Here is a 20,687-nt window from a genome sequence, read left to right as displayed (position 1 = left end):
TCTCTTCGTAAACCGTTGGAGCTTGCCACGATTTACACACAAACCACAAATACCATAATCCGTGGTAGCTTGCCACGGTTTATGTTAAAATCAGAAACCGTGGTAGCTTTTCCCACGGTTTACATAAAAATGTGAAAATGCACATGTACGTAAGGGATTTTTGTTTTGTGTATTTGAGTAAAGCTTTCATCCAATTTATTTATTTGGGTAAATTGCCCCTAATTATATTTTTATATACATAGAAAAAAAATATTATTTTTAAATAACAAGTATAAAAATTAATTATTTCTATTTGTATAACAGACTTAACAGTTAACATCTAATTAAATATAAAAGTATACATGTTAAATTATTTTAAATTTTAGACAACGAATGTTAAAATTAATTATTAATAAAAAATTATACTTTTTCATATAAAAATAATAACTAAAATTCTTATTATTTAATTTTTTATGTACAAATACATTGGTCTTCTTAGTTAGAGACATTTGTTAACCTGCGACTTTCTTTTGTAAAAGTAGTTTGATTTTATAAACCTTTTGTGTCATGCATAATCTATACTGTCAGAACAAAATAGACCGTAATTTTAAAAAATTTATATTCCCGTAATTATTAGTGGTAAAAATACTAGTATATATATAAGTCTTAGTACTTGTTAGTAAACTCCATTTCTGAAATCAACATATTTTTATCATTCTTTCAATTCATCAAATTTAAAAAGAAAGAAAGAAAGAAAGAAAGAAAGAAAGAAAGTAAGAGTAAAGTTCCAAAACCACTTTAACATATCCATTAACACATGACAGGCTTCTTTGACAACACTCTCAACTATCTTGCATTGCATCATTCCCTTGGCCGTCCATGTAAGGTCTAACAAAGGTTCTTCGCCACCACACCTCAAAAGCTCTCTGAAGGTTGGGACATCCATCTCCCGTTTTCAAGAAACTCCCGACCCAAGAAAGCAGAATACTCTGCTGATCCTCCAGTGGCAAGGTTAGTATAGTCCTCCCGATTCCTTCCTCCACAAGTTTCCTGTCAAACGACCTGCATCCGTGCTGTAACCAGTTGTAGTCATTGATCAGAGGCTGCAACCATGTCTGCAACAGTGACAAGCGTGTGTTCTTTGATGGCAACAACTCCCCTCTTCCAATGCCGACATACAGTCTTCCCGAAATGCAGCTGATGTGATAGCGTGCTACGATGGGGAGTTTTCCATGTAGGGTAGCCAGTTCCTCCTGATTCGCCCACATCAGCGCAAACTCATCAGCAGCTTGTTTGTCAACTAAAATCTCAAGCAGCCATGAAAGGTTATCGGCTTCAAGGGCTATTTGTTTTAGTATGGATTCTCTGCTAATGCTAGGTGTGTCCGGAACGTCTGCTTCTGCAGCCTGCTTGAACAGTGACAATAATGAATCCAAGCAGCTTCTGCATGATCTATAAATCATATCATTGCATATGTCAGCTGAACCAGTGGAGCCTGGAAGACTGTTATTCTCCCTAAGGAGCTTTAGAACTATGGATTTCATCTCTCGGCGACCTCTCTCCTCATTGCTTTTGAGAACAAGTTCAAGTATGTGGGATAGAGTATCCTTCTGTGCATTAGAAATTTCAGGAGAAACACGTTTTAGCACAGGGTTGACCCCGATTCCTTCTCCTTTGAGTCGCAGTACGGTTGACACCACCTTTTCTTCTTCTTCTTCTCCAACCCAAGGGACTGCCTCCAAGTGATCTAAACATGACTGGATACACGAACTGAAGCCAAGCGATTCTGCAACCTGCAGAAATAGTTTCCTTCAGTTTTATTGAAGATCTTTCGGCAAAAAGAATCAAGTAATGCTTAAAAATAAAAACTAAGAATATTGATATAATTGAATTGCAATCAAATAAGTTATGTTCTTTAACATTTATCTGTATGGAAATGATATATACATATCAAACAAATCCTACAGCAATGTCAAATAGCTTGATTTGAGTTGGTGTCATCAAGCAATAGTTCATTCCTAACAAACGATTAAGTAGGACAAAGATTTGAAATGAACACAATATAGCAGAAAGTTATGGATGAGGCTTAAGGATTTCACTAAACTGACCCCTAATTGACAGAAGAATTACCCATCATCATCCCTATTCCCTACAGTTCACATTTTCCACAATTCTTGATTTGCCATCAACAGCAAGTCAGTATGTGAATTTGCATCACAAATAGCACAATCCATGGAATTCCCTTTGTATAAAACACTTCCACCTTTAGTATTAGGATGGAGAAATGTGTTCAAAGAGAATCAAGTGTCTCTCAGAAACATTTGCATGCTAGTTTAGATTATCACAAAGTAGTACTGAATATTGATGCTTATTGAGCTTATACACACTTGTATCTATTCCATGACAATAAAGCTGCAATTGGTAGCGGCTTTAAATAAGGAAGCTATTAGAGCACCCAAAAAAGAAAGGAAACTAATAAATGATGAACCTCCTAATATCAGTGGAGATACAAATAAATGCCTCACAAGGAAATATAGTTGTTCTATGCTAACAAACAAAAAGGAACCATGAAAGATAATCTGAAAATTTACAATACCAGTAAGATCAAAAGAGTATAAGCAATCAATCCTTAGAATTCAAAAACTCAAAATAGAAAATAAGCAGAAAATTAAGCAAGATTACCTTGAGTATTCGAAGAATGCGAGAAACATTCTGCTTCATAAGCCTCTGCTTCATTTCTTTGCAGTACATAAGGCCAACAGTTTCAACATATATTTCAACATCTTCACAATCTTCAATTTGGAGACATGATGAAATTCCACCTAACTCAGAGAATTTCTCAGCAAAGAAACTACTCTTCTCCCTCAATACATCCCTATGCACACTCAACTTGACACAAAACCCTTGCTTCCCCAACAAAACCACCTTCATATCACAGGATCCAGCTTCACCAAACTCAATAGCAACCTTCTTGGGCAAAGTCTCAACCTTGTTCCTTTGAGGTCTCTCTGTAGTAGCCACAGATGCTGCAGCTGGAGGCCTTTCGGGGTCATCACTGCATTTTTGAACATCTGAAGCGACCACCAATCTTGATGGTGGTGGTGCAGCAGGCACTGCTCTCCTCTCTGTAACTGAAGCTGGTATCTTGTGAGCAGTGTTCTTTGAAAGTAGTGGTGGTGAAGAGGGTTTTGGTTTGTTGTTGAGAGGAGTTTGAACCTTGAGACCTTTCTGGAACACAACAGGGGAAGGGCAGCACCAAAACCCTTCTGGGGTGACAGCAATTGGAACATTCTTAATCCTTGTTTGACCTTGACCTTGCTGCTCCACCACCTTGCCAAGCCTAACATCACTCATATCTGACAAGTGACAAGGTTTTCACACCTAACAATATAACGGCATCACACTCAAACTCAAAAAATGATGCTTCAACTGGCAACAAGTCAAGCTGAGAAATAACTCAGCCAAATTTCACTCCTTTCTATGCGGAACTTCAGTTGTTTTTGCTCTCTTGAATTACTAAAACCGTGCCTTTTCCCTCATGAAACACGGGAGAAAGGAAAATGAAAAGCTGGAATCTTTGAAGCTGATCTTTACTCTCCCCAGAAGAACAAATCTAGTTTCATAGAAATTGGCATGGAGCTGAGGAATGTTCAATGGTGAAGGGAGAAAAACTGAAAAAGATTTAATCTTTTTTTTTTCTTTTTTCTTTACTCTCAAATGGGAAATAGAATTTGAAACCCAAGCAAAATGGGAGGACGAATAAGCAGAAATTAGAAATTTCTTCTTTTTATTTATCTTTTATAATTTTTTTTTTAAAAAAAGTGGTTGGAACATTTTCAAAAGTACAAATGAGAAGTTCCATATCTGACCTCACAGTTAGCTACAGATCAGCACACAGGAAAAAAAAAAAAAAAAAAAACACTTTTTTGCTTTGTTTTGTGTATCTGTGAACACTGGTCACCATTAAACAGGAAAAGCAGAAGCCTTACTCAAGAGTTTGGTGTGATATGAGGAGCCAAAAAAAAGAAAAAGATTGAAGAGGAGCCAACGCTGTTGATCCTCAAGGGAACCACTGAGAGAGAGTGAGAAACAGAGCAGAGAGTTGCAGGGTCCAGGGGGTGGAATAATAATATTAATAATAATAAATAAATAATGAAGAGTATAATTTGTAGTAAATAACTAAATATAGTCCCTATTTTAATTTGTAAAGTTGATAACAACACCACGAGACCCAATAAAAAGAAAAAGAGAAAGATGCAATGAATGAGATGAAATGGAATGGAATACTACATCATAATAGCTCATGGGACTCTGTTTTTTCTACTTTAGCAGATTATTTCTTTTGATGATTTGGGTCCAACAATTTTTGTGTTGCTTGGTTCCAAAATTAAAATTAAAAAAAAGTGCTTTTTGTATGACTATTGAAAAATTATCAAGTAATTTAAAATGATTATATTTGATAAAAATTAATTATTTATATAAAATATATAAAAAAAACAGACAAATAACTTGAGCATTCAATCAATTCAAATTAATTATTATTTTTGTATTTAAGTTCACTATAATACACAACTCAGCAATGTAACAGACAGCAAGCTAAGCATGCCTCCCCATTATATTGTTTATTGTTTATTTTTATTTGGTTTATGATATATTAAATTATGAATATATTTATGGGATCCTTTATTGTCTGTGTACCTGTTCCTGTTGCTTTTTGGAAGGGTCGTTGGAATTTCAAGGTTGGAGTGACCAAAGTTATGATGTAGGAGAATGGACATGGAGTAAGCCTGAAGTATGCTTTGCTATGTTGCATGTGTAATTACCATTGGGCCCTTTTGAGGTTGAACAGAGAATCTTGGTATACATAGGTGATAGGTGCATATCAGAAAGGGATCGAGCAATTTTCTTCTTTTTTTTTTTTTTGGCTGATTTAGTAGTTTGTATTTATTTATCGTTGAAAGTGGCATATCTATATACATGAAAATTATGAACATGAAAGTGAAAATGATGGATGGTCCTGAGTTGAAACCTCCGATTGGAAGGGAATGAGATGTGAATCTTTAAGAGACAGACACATATTTTGCTCCTATGTATTTTACCCTTTTTGTTGTTTGCGTACATTACAAGTTCCATGTTCATACAAATAAATAAATAATCATGGACATTACTTTACCTAGACATAAACACTCCAAACGTCTAATCTTTTTACTGTTTTATATATATGCAAAGGTTCTTTCTATCATGTTTAAATTTTAGACATAAAATTAAAAAATAAAGGATGGATTTTACTTTTTTTTTTTTCTATCTCTATGTTTAGATAATTTGAGCAAAAAATTTTAAGGCACAACAAAATTTTCCATATACAAAAATTCAGACAAATTTAATATCTGTTATTTTATTATATAGAATTTGAGCATACATCTAAGTTTCTTGCGACTTAAATATTAATCAAAGTGCTGTGACCTCATATTGAGAGACAAAGTTAAATTTGCATCTTTATGAAACATCTGTTTTTTTTTTTTAATAAACTTTGGTCACCATTATAATCATCATTTTACTTTCACTACTTATTCTATATGAAAAGAGGATCACATACATAGCCTAATACAAAGATTTGGCATGGACCATTGGATTGATATTTTCATTTTTGTTCATGAAATTGATACCGACAGAAAGCTATAGGTTGGTACAAACTTGTAGCAATTATTTCCATTGATGATTGATTGAAGTAGTTCGTTATGTTCTTTTAAAAAAATAAGAGTATTCCATTAAAATTGTGAAAATAAAATACAAATAATAAAACTAAAAACTTTATTTTCATGAAATCATGATGATAATGAATCAACTCAAATTAATTATCGGTCAAAACTTAATAGACTTGAAGAAGCATTATTCATAGATTGGAGAAAGAGTATAAAAGAAAAAAACATAGTATCATTATTTAATATCAATATCAATATGAATATCATGCATGAATACATGGAGCACATGCCAAAAAATAATAATCTTTGTTTAGTGAGTTTGCTGAGCCGTCTGCCACTTAATAAGTGGTTGGTAACCATCCCCGAATTAATATCTCTCAACCACGGAGTATCTTCTAATTTCTAGAGGTTCATTTTGCCATTGTTATCAGTGTTTAAAAAATAGTGTTTAACTTATTAAAAAAATAAATAATTAATATTTAATTTTAAAAATATAAAAATAAATATTTTTTAAATATTTAAAATTTATTATAAAAATTAAATATCAAATAATAGATATTATAAAATTCACCTTGGCATTTTACTAATTGATTTGATTTTATTAAATTCTTAATTAAATAATTATTAAATTAGTAGTAAAAGTTTAAACTTGATTTACTTCAATTCTATATTGTCATTCAATAAACTTTAGGAAGAATTTGTTATGGGATTTTCCACTCGACACATTTTATTAAGTTTGTAGTGTGTAGGTTTATTTATTTTGTTGGTCCTATAGTTTCGTGAAATTTTCAATTAGGTTCTTATATTTTTTTTTTAATTGGGTCCCTGCACCAATTTTTTTTTCAATTAAGTCCCTCTTAGTAGTAATTGACTTAATTTTATAGGGCCCCAATTAAAAAGAAAGAATTAGTACAGGGACCTAAATAAAAGAAAAAAAAAAGTGTAGGAACCCAATTAAAAAAAAATTGTACAAGGACTCAATTAAAAGAAAAAAAATATAGAAATCTAATTGAAAATTTTGCAAAACTATAGGGACTATCAGAGTAATTAAACCTTTATATTAATTAATTTTTACCATTATGGGATCCAATGACAGGAAGAAGAGCCATGCGTTTCATCATCTTTTCCCTCCCTTGTATGTCCTACAATTAATTTTGATAAAGAGATGGAGAAAAGGGACGACTAATTGAGATCTCCATGTTAAAAATGATTGAGGTATGGAACAACTTTAAAATTTGTTGCCAACTTAAGAAGTTTATTAGAAAATAGAAACTCATCACTTTAGTCTTGCTAATAAATTCTTATGGTTAAGGCTTTTTTTTTGGTTGAACAAGAAACTAAAAAGATACGAGAATAAAGATTCTTAAGAGAGGTTGTGATATAAAATCCTCTGCAAAGAGTTTGGAGGTTTCATGCAAATTATTTCGGTAGACACCATGGCACAGGATTCGGTGGTCCAGGAACCTTTGGACCACTTAGTGGTCCAAGTAAAAAAATATATTTTTGGAGTTTTTTTATTAATTACTACGTAGTCTTTGAACTAATTTTAATTACAAATCAACCCCATATATTTTATTTAATTATAAAAATAATTTTTTATTTTATAAATTATTATTTTATCAATTATCTATTATATTTATTAACAATCAAATACAAAAATAACAACCAATTATATCCTCCATTCATCCTAATAATTCCAATTGATTAAAAAATTAACTTTGATCTCGTTACGTTCGTCCATGGCTTTCAAATCGTGTTTCCTTGAAATTCAATCGATTGGTTTACACTATATCACAAAACAATCGATTGAAAGTTGTAAGGTAGAATGGTAAAAAGCTTAAACCAATCGATTGTTTATACTTTCCAATCGAATGAATGCCTCAAAACAATCGATTGTGGTTGTTACTCAATCGATTGAATTCACGAAAATAACATGGATTTGCCAAATACAATCGATTGGAAAGTGATGACATTGAAGTTTTAGCCAAATTCAATCGATTGGTAATGTAATCCAATCGATTGGAAGGTGATGAAGTTGAATGTTTTGCCAATTTCAATCGATTGGTAATGGTACCCATCTACTCAATCAATTGTTTTTTATTATACTAATAAGCTATTGAACCAACTTGGTTAAACTTGGTTACCAAAATAATTTCGTCATGTAGTATCACGGATTTAATTAATACTAGTAGAAATACATTTCCTTCGTTCAAACTAGACCAAACTACAGGATCAATGATTTAAGTTAAGTGATAAAAATTGTTCTTATGTTAATACATTGATATTGGTGCAAGAAGATAATAAGATCCTGATCATGGTGATTGAAAAAAAAAATTGGATTAATGAGGATTTGTACAACTTATTTGTGATTTATGAAAGTAGAATAGAATAAATTGTGCAAAATCCTACAGAATTCTGAAAAATGAGAACATTACCAATTGATTGAGTAGATGGATATTCCATTACCAATCGATTGAAATTGGCAAAATATTCAACGTCATCACCTTCCAATCGATTGGATTACATTACCAATCGATTGAATTTGGCTAAAACTTCAATGTCTATCACTTTCCAATCGATTGTATTTGGCAAGTTCATGTTGTTTTCGTGAATTCAATCAATTGAGTAACAACAACAATCGATTGTTTTGAGGCATTCATTCGATTGGAAAGTATAAACAATCGATTGGTTTAAGCTTTTTACCATTCTACCTTACAACTTTCAATCGATTGTTTTGTGATATAATGTAAACCAATCGATTGAGTTATCATTCAATCGATTGTTTTGAAAAACCAATCGATTGAATTTCAAGGAAACACGATTTGGAAACCATGGACGAACGTAACGAGATCAAAGTTAATTTTTTAATCAATTGGAATTATTAGGATGAATGGAGGATATAATTGGTTGTTATTTTTGTATTTGATTGTTAATAAATATAATTGATAATTGATAAAATAATAATTTATAAAATAAAAAATTATTTTTATAATTAAATAAAATATATGGGGTTGATTTGTAATTAAAATTAGTTCAAAGACTACGTAGCAATTGATAAAAAAACTCCAAAAACATATTTTCTACTTGGACCACTAAGTGGTCCAAAGGTTCCTGGACCACCGAATCCTGAGCCAGACACCATCAACACACCATGTTTAGCTAACCAATCAGCTACTTGATTAGTATGTCTGTCAATCAACTCAAAAATTTGAACAATTACGTCGACTTTTGTATGATCATTGATCGATAGAATATATTGTGATCAATTAATATTGATTAAAATTATTTAGTATATTTGAATACTTATTATATGTATTACGTATTTATTATTTTAATTCTCTTAGCACATATTAATATCCTTTTATATTACATCATTTTATATAATTTGAATACACATATGATTATTTTTCTTTGGATGAAATTACTGTATTTTTTATACTTTTCTTTTATGCCATTTTTCTTTGTCTTTGATCACTCTTATGAAGTTTTTTACCTTACCAATTAGTCTATCATCCCATCTTGTATCTTTTTCAGTCTAATGAATCAAATACCACTATCATCCATTTCTTACCTATTATCATGGAGAAACCATATATTTTTCGTCACTTTTCGGCGGTTCGTTATCCTCCAACATTTTACCATCTTTTCATAGTTTGCCACTTTTTCGGTAGTTTTCGGGTTGCTCGCCATCTTTCTGACAGATTGCCATCTTTTCTGTAGTTTTTTGGCAGTTCACCACTCTTGCAGTAGCTTTGTCTGCGTTTTTCTTGCGTTAGTTTCGTCTGCGCTTTTTTTTGCGGCAGTTTCGTTTGCACTTTCTTTGCGACAATTTCGTCTGTACTTCTTTGCGACAGTTTCATCTGTACTCCTTTCCGACAGTTCTGTCTGCACTTTCTTCCAGCAGTTTATGCAATTTTTTCCTTTGTTTCATTGTTTTAAATAAGTTTCAAATGTAACTTGAGTTTTTTTTGTGTGACTTAACACTGCGTTTGGTTAGTGTGTCTATCTGGGCAAGACATAGACACGGGAGAACGTGTCTGGTGTTTGGTTAGTGAGACACAAAAATTGGAGATACACACATACCCATAAGCATACACAGTATACATGTTTTTAGTGTCTCAATAAAATGGTGAGACACAGAACAAAAACCTTGGACACAGATCTAAAATTTTATTTTTGGACCATTTTATCCTCATCAATTTTTTAAAATTCCAAATATCTCCTTCTCTATTTACAAACCTTAATAAGTTCTCAGCCCTTGTCATTTGTTTTCTGAAGCATCGTGGATTCTCCATTGTATGTATGCGTTGGTCGATTTTGTGAAACTTGTTGTTATTCTATGAAAATCTCCTTCTCCTTTTCATAAACCCTAACTAGTTCTAATCTCTTCTCCTCTGTTTTCTTGCTTTTGCAGCTTTGTAAATCTTCTTCACTTGTGTGTGTTGTTCGATGTGCTGAAACTTTTTATTGTTCTATCACAAGCTTTCTCCTTTATCTGTGCTAGAAAGCTCAGCTCAAGGTTTGAAATAATCGTAATCTTCTTGTTTGTTTGTATGTTGTATTTGTATGTTGCTGTATTGGATATCCAATTTTTTTTTGAACACTTATGTGTTGGGTAATCTTCTGTTTTGGATATGTATTTTTAATGGAGTTTGGTTGGAGTATTATGTCATAGTATTATGGTTCAATTTGAATCAGTTTGATGTTTCAAAATTATGAATTTGAGTCCATGTGAGAGCTTCTTGTACTTAGTCCCAATTGTATACTTGTTATCATAACGGAGCATTGTGTATCTCCACTTGATGACTTATTATTTAATTAGATCCCAATAATTTATTTGTTGTTTTGTTCATGGAATCTGAGCCCGCTGATTGATTGCTTAGTTTTGATATTTATTAGTATATTTTTACCTTGAATTTTATTTCCGATTTATAGTCCAGAGAAAATTAGCAACTGTAAATTAAGAGTTATCCATTTATGTATCAAAAACTGTTAGCTTGCTAATATGAGTAAGTGATTATGTAATGGGTGTTTTCTCTACTTGTAGTTTAGTTAAAATCATAAAGAAAAGTTTACTCTTGAGTGTTGTCAAACTGGGTTTTAGAATTTATTTTATTTTTATGCATTTATTTTTTATTGTTTCTTAGGAAGTGATGATGGATCGTTCTGAACAAATTAAGCTATGTGTTGGATATTACTGGATCATGAGAACGCAATCTGACACGATGATGTTGTTTCTTTTAGTTACTTTGTATATGTATATTAGGAATAAAAGGAGGGGCCATTCTTCAATTGGGCGAAGAGTGAACACATTGCCATTAAGGCGAGATGCATTAGATAGCATCATTGGGGCGGGTGGCGATAGAAATTGCATATGGGAGTTAAGAATGAGTTTGAATGCATTTGCTAATTTGTGTGAATTGCTACAAGTTCAAGGTGGGTTAGATGATGATGGTCATGTTGGCATAGGGGAGCAAGTAGCAACTTTCTTGATTATATTAGCTCATCATACCAAAAATCGCAGTGTACAAGTTAGGTTTTATAGGTCTGGTGAAACTGTATCTAGGTATTTTCATAAGGTGTTAGGTTCAGTTTTGCGTGTCCAAAGTGTGTTATTTGCAAAGGCAGACCCTGTACCAGAGGATTCTATAGATCCCAGATGGAAATGGTTTAAGGTAAGGTGTTGCATAAACTTTAAATTTGTCTTGGTCAACTTTATTTGTATGTAATAACTATTTTGTTTTGTCCATTTGATAGGGTTGTCTAGGAGCATTAGATGGAACTTACATAGATGTCACAGTCCCCAAGAGTGATAAATCTAGGTATCGGACAAGGAAATCTAGAATATCCACCAACGTCTTAGGGGTTTGCAATCGGAACATGAATTTCGTCTATGTCCTTAGCGGTTGGGAAGGATCGGCATCTGATTCAAGGGTACTTAGAGATGCCATTACTCGACGTAATGGCTTGAAAATACCTGTTGGTATGTTTAAATTAATCTCTTCATAAGTGCATTAGCTATCTATTAAAGAATTACGATATACCCCTTATAATTTTTCCATCCTTCCATTTTAGGGTCTTATTATTTAGTGGACGCTGGCTATACCAATGGTAGAGGATTTTTATCTCCTTATAGAAATGTCCGGTATCATATCAATGAGTGGGCTCAAGGTCACCGTGCACCACGAAATCATCTAGAGTTATTTAATAAGAAGCATTCATCAGCTAGGAATGTGATTGAGCGGTGCTTTGGGCTGCTTAAGAAGAGATGGGCAATTCTACGAAGCCCCTCATTCTATCCAATTAGAATCCAAAGCCACATTATTATTGCGTGTTGTTTGTTACAAAATTTTATTCGTATGAACATGGATGTTGATCCCGAAGAAGATGCAACTCTTTTACCAGAGCATATACCCGTTGGAGATGACACTGTTGTTGATGAAGCCGACGTAATTGATGTTGTGGAAAGTAGTCATGAGTGGACTCAATGGCGTGAGGACTTAGCAACTGAGATGTGGGAAATATGGAGAGGAGAACATGGAGCGTAGAGTTTCAAATTTTTCTTAGTTTTATCATATCTGCTTTGTTTCTCTTGAAATTATTTGAGTTTTTTTAAGGCGTAATGTATTTGCATAATAGGTTTAATTAGTTGTGTTCTAATTTGGTTGAAATTGTTGAATTATGTTGATATTCTACTAGTGATTATTTAAACTCTGTTGCAATTGTTAATTTATTGTAGTGTTACTCTGTTACAAATCTGCTAGCCAGTATTGATTTGCTAAAATTCTGCTAGTAACTTGATATTTATTGTGTAGTTGCTGTTATTGTAAGTCTGTTGCAATGCTGATAAAGATTCTGCTGTAACTCATTTATAGTTCTGATAGTAATTCCGTTGGTCTGGTGCTCTTTTTCCTTTATTGTGCAACTACATTATCCAGCATCAATGGCTTCCATACCACGTCAGTGGACTGAACAGGAAATTGAACAATTTGTGGTCTTCATGGAGGAATTGGTTGTTGAAGGCAAGAGGGCAGATGCCGGTCAATTTAAACCCGGAGCATTTCAAAAGCTGGCAGATAAGATGAATGAGAAGTTTCCTGGATGTGGCCTCACTGTGAAGCACATCAGAAATAAACACAAGCGACTAAAAGAAAAATATATGTATGTGGCTGAGATGTTGGGTTGTAGCGGCTTTGGATGGAATTCGGAAAAAATGTGTGTTGAAGTCGATAGCAAGCAAGTATTGGAAGCTTGGGGAAAGGTATGTTTTTCGTTTTTAATCACTCCTCTTGCAAGATCTTTAAACTTACAAATCTGAATTTCATTTTTTCTATGTTTATTAATGTCGATTTTGGTTTATGGTATAGGGTCGCAACGTCACACTCTACACTCCCGGCAAGCCGTTTCCCTTGTTTGAACGTCTTGGCAATATTTTTGGTAAGGATAGAGCTACCGGTGTTGAAGCATGCAGTGGCAAAGATGCTGAAGAAGATGTTACTCCGGGATCTACATTTGCTGCGGCCACAGCTGGTGGTTTGGGATTAGGCAGCGATGATATTGACATGGAGGATTTAGGGGTTGCTGAGAGTGAATTACCCAACACCTTCTCGACTTCTTTTGCTTCATCAAGTGAGAGAAATCAAGGACGTCAATCTGCAACTAAGAAAACCAATGATGCTGCAATCCTATCAAACTTGGCTGAAACTTTTAAGTCCGCGGTAGAAGATCAAGGAAAGCATGTGCAAGTACTAGCAAATGCAATGAGTGGGGTAAATGACCAAGTGAACTTGGGCAGAACTTTAAAGAGTCTTGGCTTTGACACAATGGAGATTGTGCAAGTTGCAAAGAAATTTGTGCAGAATCCGGAATTGAAGGCAACCTTTTGGAGTTTGGACGAGGAAAAGGCAGCATTCGTATGAGATATAATGGAAAACTTTTAGCTATTATTAGTGTTGTTTGTTTAATTAGTTGTTATATTATTAAGGTCTATTGCTAAATACTGTGGGTATTTTGCTATAATTGAAGAGGGTTTAGGTAATTGTTGTATTATTAAAGTGCAATAGCTATATATGCACCTAATTTATGCATGAACTGACTTTTATTTGTAATCTGCAACAATATGTGTTGATATTTTGGTTTATGCACCTAAGTTATGCCTCAGGTGTTTATTAATTATATTATGCAAAGTTACATTTTATACTGTGCAATTATGCATTATTGCAATCAAAATCTGTAATTCTGTTGTCGAGGTTCAAATGTATTGTGTAATTTTGTCCTTAAAGTTATTTACCTCTGCATATTTAAAATTAATTTCTGCATTCTGTTTGTTGATTTTCTGCACTTAGGTACAGATGAATTATAATTGTGCAGCTTACTTTTGCACAACAAAGTTGTGCACTTCTGCAAAATTTGATTCAATTTTTAGGTACAGTAAAATACTGCACTTCCTGTATTGATTTCATACACTTGGTTTACAGCTTGAGTTTCAAATTCTCCAGTTACATATTAGTGCAAAGCAAAAAACATATACTTCAAATACTCATTGCTGAAAGCAAACAACAGGCCAAGTTAAATTTCAAAGAAACCACTTTTCATTCAATTTTCAATTCATACAATTTTCAATCATACAATTGTCTTGAATCCTAAAACTATACCAATGGAACTCTTATGTTATTGTTTCTCAGGTGTTCATTGTACAAATACAGTGCCACATAATTGAAAAAAATTACAACTTTCAAAGGTAATTTTTGTTCCAATGTTGCAGTTGTCTCAAGCCGTTCAACATTTGATCCATGACCAACTTATGTTTGTGCATAGCAACCAATTATTTGCATCTTATAAGCCAAAGCCAACCATTTCTACTGCTAATCATAACTGCCTGATCCTTTGATAGCAGGCACAAACCCTTCCTGCAAAAAGAAATTCAATAAACACATTCAAAATTTGAAATAAGAGATAGCTTAAGCTAAATGCATTACCACGAAAAAGCATATAGCTCAAACACCAATTTCTATTCTCAAAGTATTAGCATGAATTCACCGGTAAATGGATGGATTATAAATATGGATTTCATCAACATTTCCAACAATCCTAAATAATAAAAAGCATCAACAACATGAAGCCTAATATCAATATATAGTGCATCTTTCAAGATGTCACCTACACACTTCAATCTACTCAGCATTATAAGCTAAATACTTAAATATATTTAGATCAAAATTAAAATATGGATATTTGTAATTGCAAAGCATTAAGAATAGCAATACTGAGTATTGATGCAAATCAGGCCAACAACTGTAGTTAATTGCTTTTCGCCATATGAAAACAAGAAAAACAACAACATAAACAAGTGGACAGATATTGAAACTATCAATCGGTTGAACACAGTACACCACAAGCAAAGCAAACCCTAACTTTCATGTGTGGTTGTTTCACCAAGATAAACGAATTTATGAATAACTTGTACATGCTGTCGTTCAAGTGTTATTTCTGCATTGATTACATTACAGCAGAAAACAAAAGGGGAAAAGAAGAACAAGAAGAAGAAATATTCCATCCTATGAAGCACTTACCAAGTTAAGCCCAACGAACTATCATCACAACAATTGATCACCATAAAATTCTAAATATATCAAAAGTATCGACTAAAGTATCCACTAATTTGTAAAGTTTGATAAGTAAATTTTTTCAATTACTACTATTTTAAGCACCGTATTCCCAAAATTGCAGCAGCTAGATATTTCAAGCACCGTATTCCCAAAATGCAGTAAACATTAAACCCTAAATTGCAAACTCCTAACTCTTAAAAATACAGTATAAGCTGTAAATATTATGAATGGGTATGGTACATACCTGCCAAACGCGGAGGAGACGGCTTCTTCTTCGACGGTAATTCAACACACAGGCTTTTCATCAATGAGCCGCCTTCCTCTTTCCCTCTCGTAAACGGAACCTATCAAACACACTCGCAACAATTAAGACCAACAATGAAGAAGAAGAAGAAGAAGAAGAAGAAGAAGAAGAAGAAGAAGAAGAAGAAGAAGAAGAAGAAGAAGAAGAAGAAGAAGAAGAAGAAGAAGAAAAAAAGAAGAAGAGGAAGAAGAAGAAGAAGAAGACCGCGAACCAGGGGATCGCACACGAGGGAAGAGCACCGCGAAGAAGGAGATCGCACAAGAGGGAGATTTCTGGGGGCTTGAGGTTTGAGGGAGAAAGTATCACCGCGAAGAAGGAGATCTCACAAGAGGGAGATTTCTGGGGGCTTGAGGTTAGAGGGACAAACCCTGGAATCAATTTGGGCCTCTGCCTCTCTTGGCTTTTTTTTTTTTAATTACTGAATTTTTAATTAAAAATAGGAGGGCAAAATAGTCATTCTAATTATATAGTGTTCTTGTGTTCTATTAACCAAACATAACATTAGACACTACACTAATGTTATATTCATTATATCCAAACATCATACATAAACACAAATATCTAATGTCTATGTCTCAAGTGTCTATGTCTTAATGTCTATGTCTTAGTACATACACAAACCAAACGGAGCCTAAACGTAACTTGAGTTTAAGAAGAATGTTAGAATATATTAGGATCAATTAGCATTTATTAGAATTATTTAGCATATCTGAATATTTATTATAAAATATTATGTCTTTATTATTTCGATTCTCTTAGCACCTACTAATAATATCCTTCTATATTGTATCATTTCACACAATTTGAATACACCAAAACCTTTTCTTTATCATTGTCTCTTACCTTTCTAACAATTATGGGGAATCTTCCTATGCAAAATGAAGGAGAAAGTCTCCGACAAGTCTGTTTCACAAATAAGATGAGAGCAACCTATCTCATGAGCCGAACAAAGACCACGCCAGATGCCCCAGAGCTCAGCTCTCAAGGTTCTACCCTGCGACATAGACCCAGAGGCACCATGCACCCAAGCACCAATACTATTTTTGATAACAAAACCATAATAACCCGTTTCCCCAGAGTCCTCATAAGAACTTCCATCATAGTTCAATTTGAAAAAAGTACTCTTCAGGACAAATCTAAATAGTAGATGAAATAAGTTACTATGAATCGGCAATATGGACGTCACAGAATGAATCTCCTTCGATAACAAACGATCTCGAAAAGCCACCTCCGCCAAAGAGTTAGAGTTGTTGTTAATGACATACTCATTCCAGTCTATCCATATGGCCCAAAGACAAGTCACAAAACACCACTCATCCTCATCCTTACAACCAACCTCCACCCATTTTTTGACATCTTGTAACAGAAAGAAATCACGATCAGAAAAAACCAGAGATCTACTAGACACGAGAAGCTGTCATGCAATTCCTGAGACAATGAATTTAAGACTCAGCGAAAAGAAGGCAACGTTGCCAAGTCTTGGAGGTAGTCATATCCCGGTGAAAATGGATAGTATGTAGAGGTAGGAAGCGCATTATACAAGCATAACCAGATCAACAACTTCATCCTTTTTGATACACTTAACTTCCAAACCCAACTCCAATTGACAGAATCATCCCACCCAATTTTACATTGCAAAAATCATAAATAACCTATGAAGCACGTACACTTTACTAAGTTACAGTGTCTACGTGTCAAACACATTTTGGATACGACATTCATCGACACTCGTCCGACACGCGTATCTGTTGTGTCAAACCATGTCTTAATAAAAAATAAAAAATTCTTTTCCGGATACATTTGGACACACCTAAATACCATCATGTGTCAGCGCACCTAACATTATTTTTAATATATATTCTTGAAATAAATTCAGAAATAATATATATTATTATTTATTAAAATAACGAAATATTTTAAATACTTTATATAATTAAAATAAGACATTAAAAATAATTTAAAAAATTAATTTATGTTCTAATATCAATAAAATATCAAAATATCATTACGATTTATCTAAAAAATACTTTATATTTTATATGTATACGTGTCCCTGTGTCTTATAAAATTTTAAAAATTGAGTGTCGGCGTGTCCTGTGTCGTGTCCAGTATCTATATCAGTGTCCGTGCATCATAGTAAATAACCATTTTTAGCCATATAGCATGTCGAGTTAGAACTTGCCCATCTCTACCTAGGGACCTCATTATAATACAACTCTGGATTATATCTCGAAATTGAGAAAGTATAGATAAACAATGTAAATGTTGAACAACGTGGACAACGATTAAAAAAAGGTTAAATTAATTATTAAAATCAAATTTTCAATTTATTAGAATAATTAATTTTTGAATTTAAATTATTAGGGTTACACAACATAACCTCCTCCATCACATCATGTTCCCGTTTCATCTCAACCCTCCTCCCCCTCCTCCAACTCACGTTTTCTCCTCCCACCACGCCGCGACGGAAATGGCGTCGTAGCTTCAACCACCGTAAGGTGCAGCATCGTTGAACGTCGTCCACCATCGCGACTTCCTCCTCGCGTGCCGCAGCTACATGCCACTTCGCAATTCGTAGTAGCGTCACCCAATTACTGCAATCCTTCTCCATTCCGCAATTTGCAGTAGCAAAAACGACCGTCGTAACCCCTTTCTCTTGCGTTGGCAGTTGCGCCCCCCGACCACCGCAGCAACCTCTTTCTCGCGATTTGCAGCAGCGCCGCCCGACCGTAGCACCTCTCTTCTCGCGATTCGCAGTGCTGCCGATCACCACAACACCCTCCCTCTCTCTTGTTTCCACCTTGTTGTGGTCAATCCATAATATCTTGGATGGTCATTTAGTAGGTATGCGAATGGTTATTTTAATTCTTATGTGGATGGTTATTTGATTAAAATGGGTTTAGTTATATACAATTAAAATATGTTGGATGTTCAATTCACTGGGTATGCGGATGATTATTTTTATCTTTAAGTGAATGGTTATCCTTAAGTGCCGATAAGGGTCCTTGTTGACGAACCAGCGGCGACGATGGGGGCTGGTTGGCGACCAAGTGATGGTGTGAAGAACCCAGTAGGCGACGATGATGTCTGATGAGGGAGAGAGTAACGCCAGCGAAAGGGGCTCGTTGGTGAGGCGGCGATGGCAGATGGGGGTTTGGGGGAGAAGCTGGTGTTTTGGTAAATTAGGGTATAATAGATGGTTAAAATTTTTGAATTATTGAATGGGATTTTTTGGTTGGGTAATTTGGGTGGAATATTTTTTTTAGCTTTATTGGACCAAATTTCAACCCGTTGTTCAGATTTTTTGTTGTTTACTTAGCGGAGGACCTCAAAATTTTCTGTTTCTAATTTTCTATTAAACAACTCTTTTACATTAGCCCACGACAACAACAAAAAAAAGTCTCACATCAACTCATAAATTCAGTCTAACAGAATACATAAATTATGCCACAAATTTAATTTTTATTATTTTTAGTTGTTCTTATCTTATTTTTATTTGTTCTTATCTTTTCTAAATTCAACTCAACAAAATATATAAATTATACTCTATTTATATTTATTTTTATAATTTTTCCATCAATAAAAAAATACAATATTCTCCCTTTTTTTTTCTTATTTTTTCACAGTTTTATTAATTTCAGCTCGCAAGGAATGATAGAATAAAGATTATTCAAGTGCCAACTCCTATAATGATACACATCTCGAATGCTGAGGTCGGATTCAATAATTTATATGATATCAACTTTGCTTCCAACCGAACTAGACGGAAGTCAATTGAATGAACCGTTAATGTTGCCTGTGTCCCAAATGAAGCCATCTATCCTTCAATGTATTCGCAGCTTTAGTCAGAGCTTTCCAAGTTATCGAATCCGATCCCATAATCTTATTAGTGAAAATATTATTTTTCTTCAAATATTTATTAGTAATCACCTGCACCAAGAGCCTATGAGTAAGTTAATTAATCTATTAATTTTTATTTTAAAATATAAAAATATGATTTATTTTCCTTCACTAGCTACCATACTTTTGTGAAGATAGCATGTGATGGAAGATGTTGAAGAAATAGCTTACAAGGGTGAAACATTTCACACAGTGTAGCATAAAAGGCCTCACCGTAGGGCATAGATATTCAACAACTTTAATTTGACTTGCTTCTTTTGATTTCTTTTATGCAATTAGGCATGGCTGTTGATCAACTTTAGTACAATGATAGAGCGTTGCAATGATTCTGTCTAATTTCTTAAAGAAAGCCATAGATCAGAGGTGATAATTAATAGAGACTAGAGTGATAGAATCAACAAATACTATGTTTGGTTACTTTAAGAAATAATTCTTAATTTGTTCTTTTTAAAGACACATACGTATTATTGAAATGAAAACCTTTTATATATCCATAATGAGCGACCGAACATTATTAATATTAGTTAAATTAGTTGAAGTGCATTAAAATGTCAATTTTGTCAATAATAATAATAATAATAATAATAATAATAATAATAATAATAAAAGCGTCACGAGGAATCAAGTTTTAATTTAATTTAATCACATGCTAGGTGGCCTATGGTGGCGTGGAATTGTTGGGTTTGGCCCACACAAAAATCAGAGCTCCTAATCAATCCTAAGGTAGCTTGCAGGGTACTTATTAGTCCCAAGATTTGGTGTCACTAATTACCAAATTAAAAGCTCTACCATGTGCTACACTAAAGTTGTAGCCCAACTAATTCAGAAATTTGCATTGAACTATACGCACCTAACCAATCATTAATGTTAACAGTACAGTTGACTCATTTTGTGTAGGTCAAGGAAATGGTCACTTGCTCATAAAGACTAAACCACCAATGAATTATATTATAAAAGAAAGAAAATCTTAGGTGAATTATCTCCAACCAAGAATGTAAGCCATGCAATCATCGTCTTTCATAATAACATATCTAAGAATATATATCCATTTTATTTCTGAAAGAATTTTAGATTGGACACTTTAGTTTAATTTTTAACTAAAATTAATTATTTGATTGGTCTCTAACAATTAATTTCGTTAATCACTCAGGTCTTTTATTCCGTTAATTCTAACAGAGGACAAAATAGTCACTG

At 33.6% G+C, this 20,687-nt stretch overlaps 3 protein-coding genes across 3 annotated transcripts; 2 read left to right on the top strand and 1 right to left on the bottom strand.

Moving 5' to 3' along the window:
* Positions 1 to 668: 668 nt before the first annotated feature.
* Positions 669 to 4,099, bottom strand: LOC107642825 (BTB/POZ domain-containing protein At3g50780). The gene is made up of 2 exons (XM_016346304.3): positions 2,662 to 4,099; positions 669 to 1,772 (listed from the first exon to the last, which is right to left on the bottom strand). The coding sequence occupies exons 1-2, from the start codon at positions 3,331 to 3,333 to the stop codon at positions 822 to 824; spliced, it is 1,623 nt and encodes a 540-aa protein (XP_016201790.1). The 5' UTR covers positions 3,334 to 4,099; the 3' UTR covers positions 669 to 821.
* Positions 4,100 to 10,837: 6,738 nt separating this feature from the next.
* On the top strand, positions 10,838 to 12,229 carry LOC148563342 (uncharacterized). The gene is made up of 3 exons (XM_088486749.1): positions 10,838 to 11,356; positions 11,439 to 11,537; positions 11,924 to 12,229. Exons 1-3 carry the CDS (start codon positions 10,838 to 10,840, stop codon positions 12,227 to 12,229), a joined length of 924 nt encoding a protein of 307 aa, XP_088342875.1.
* Positions 12,230 to 12,840: 611 nt separating this feature from the next.
* LOC148563341 (uncharacterized) lies at positions 12,841 to 13,600 on the top strand. The gene is made up of 2 exons (XM_088486747.1): positions 12,841 to 12,942; positions 13,049 to 13,600. Exons 1-2 carry the CDS (start codon positions 12,841 to 12,843, stop codon positions 13,598 to 13,600), a joined length of 654 nt encoding a protein of 217 aa, XP_088342873.1.
* The last annotated feature ends 7,087 nt before the right edge of the window (positions 13,601 to 20,687 follow it).

The sequence above is a fragment of the Arachis ipaensis genome, chromosome B5 (assembly GCF_059453495.1).
Source record: "Arachis ipaensis isolate K30076 ecotype BB chromosome B5, ASM5945349v1, whole genome shotgun sequence".
NCBI lineage: Eukaryota > Viridiplantae > Streptophyta > Magnoliopsida > Fabales > Fabaceae > Arachis > Arachis ipaensis.
Note: the sequence above shows the minus strand (reverse complement) of the source record. Positions and strands in the feature narration are given on the sequence as shown.

Bases quoted from the DNA above. Each gene is read 5' to 3' on its own strand.
- LOC148563342 (XM_088486749.1), top strand. From the start codon at position 10,838: ATGGATCGTTCTGAACAAATTAAGCTATGTGTTGGATATTACTGGATC. The intron at 11,357-11,438 runs GTAAGGTGTTGC...TCCATTTGATAG, and splicing joins CCAGATGGAAATGGTTTAAG to GGTTGTCTAGGAGCATTAGA. The intron at 11,538-11,923 runs GTCTTAGGGGTT...AATGTGATTGAG, and splicing joins AATCTAGAATATCCACCAAC to CGGTGCTTTGGGCTGCTTAA.
- LOC148563341 (XM_088486747.1), top strand. From the start codon at position 12,841: ATGTATGTGGCTGAGATGTTGGGTTGTAGCGGCTTTGGATGGAATTCG. The intron at 12,943-13,048 runs GTATGTTTTTCG...TTTATGGTATAG, and splicing joins TATTGGAAGCTTGGGGAAAG to GGTCGCAACGTCACACTCTA.
- LOC107642825 (XM_016346304.3), bottom strand. From the start codon at position 3,333: ATGAGTGATGTTAGGCTTGGCAAGGTGGTGGAGCAGCAAGGTCAAGGT. The intron at 1,773-2,661 runs GTAATCTTGCTT...CTATTTCTGCAG, and splicing joins GCATTCTTCGAATACTCAAG to GTTGCAGAATCGCTTGGCTT.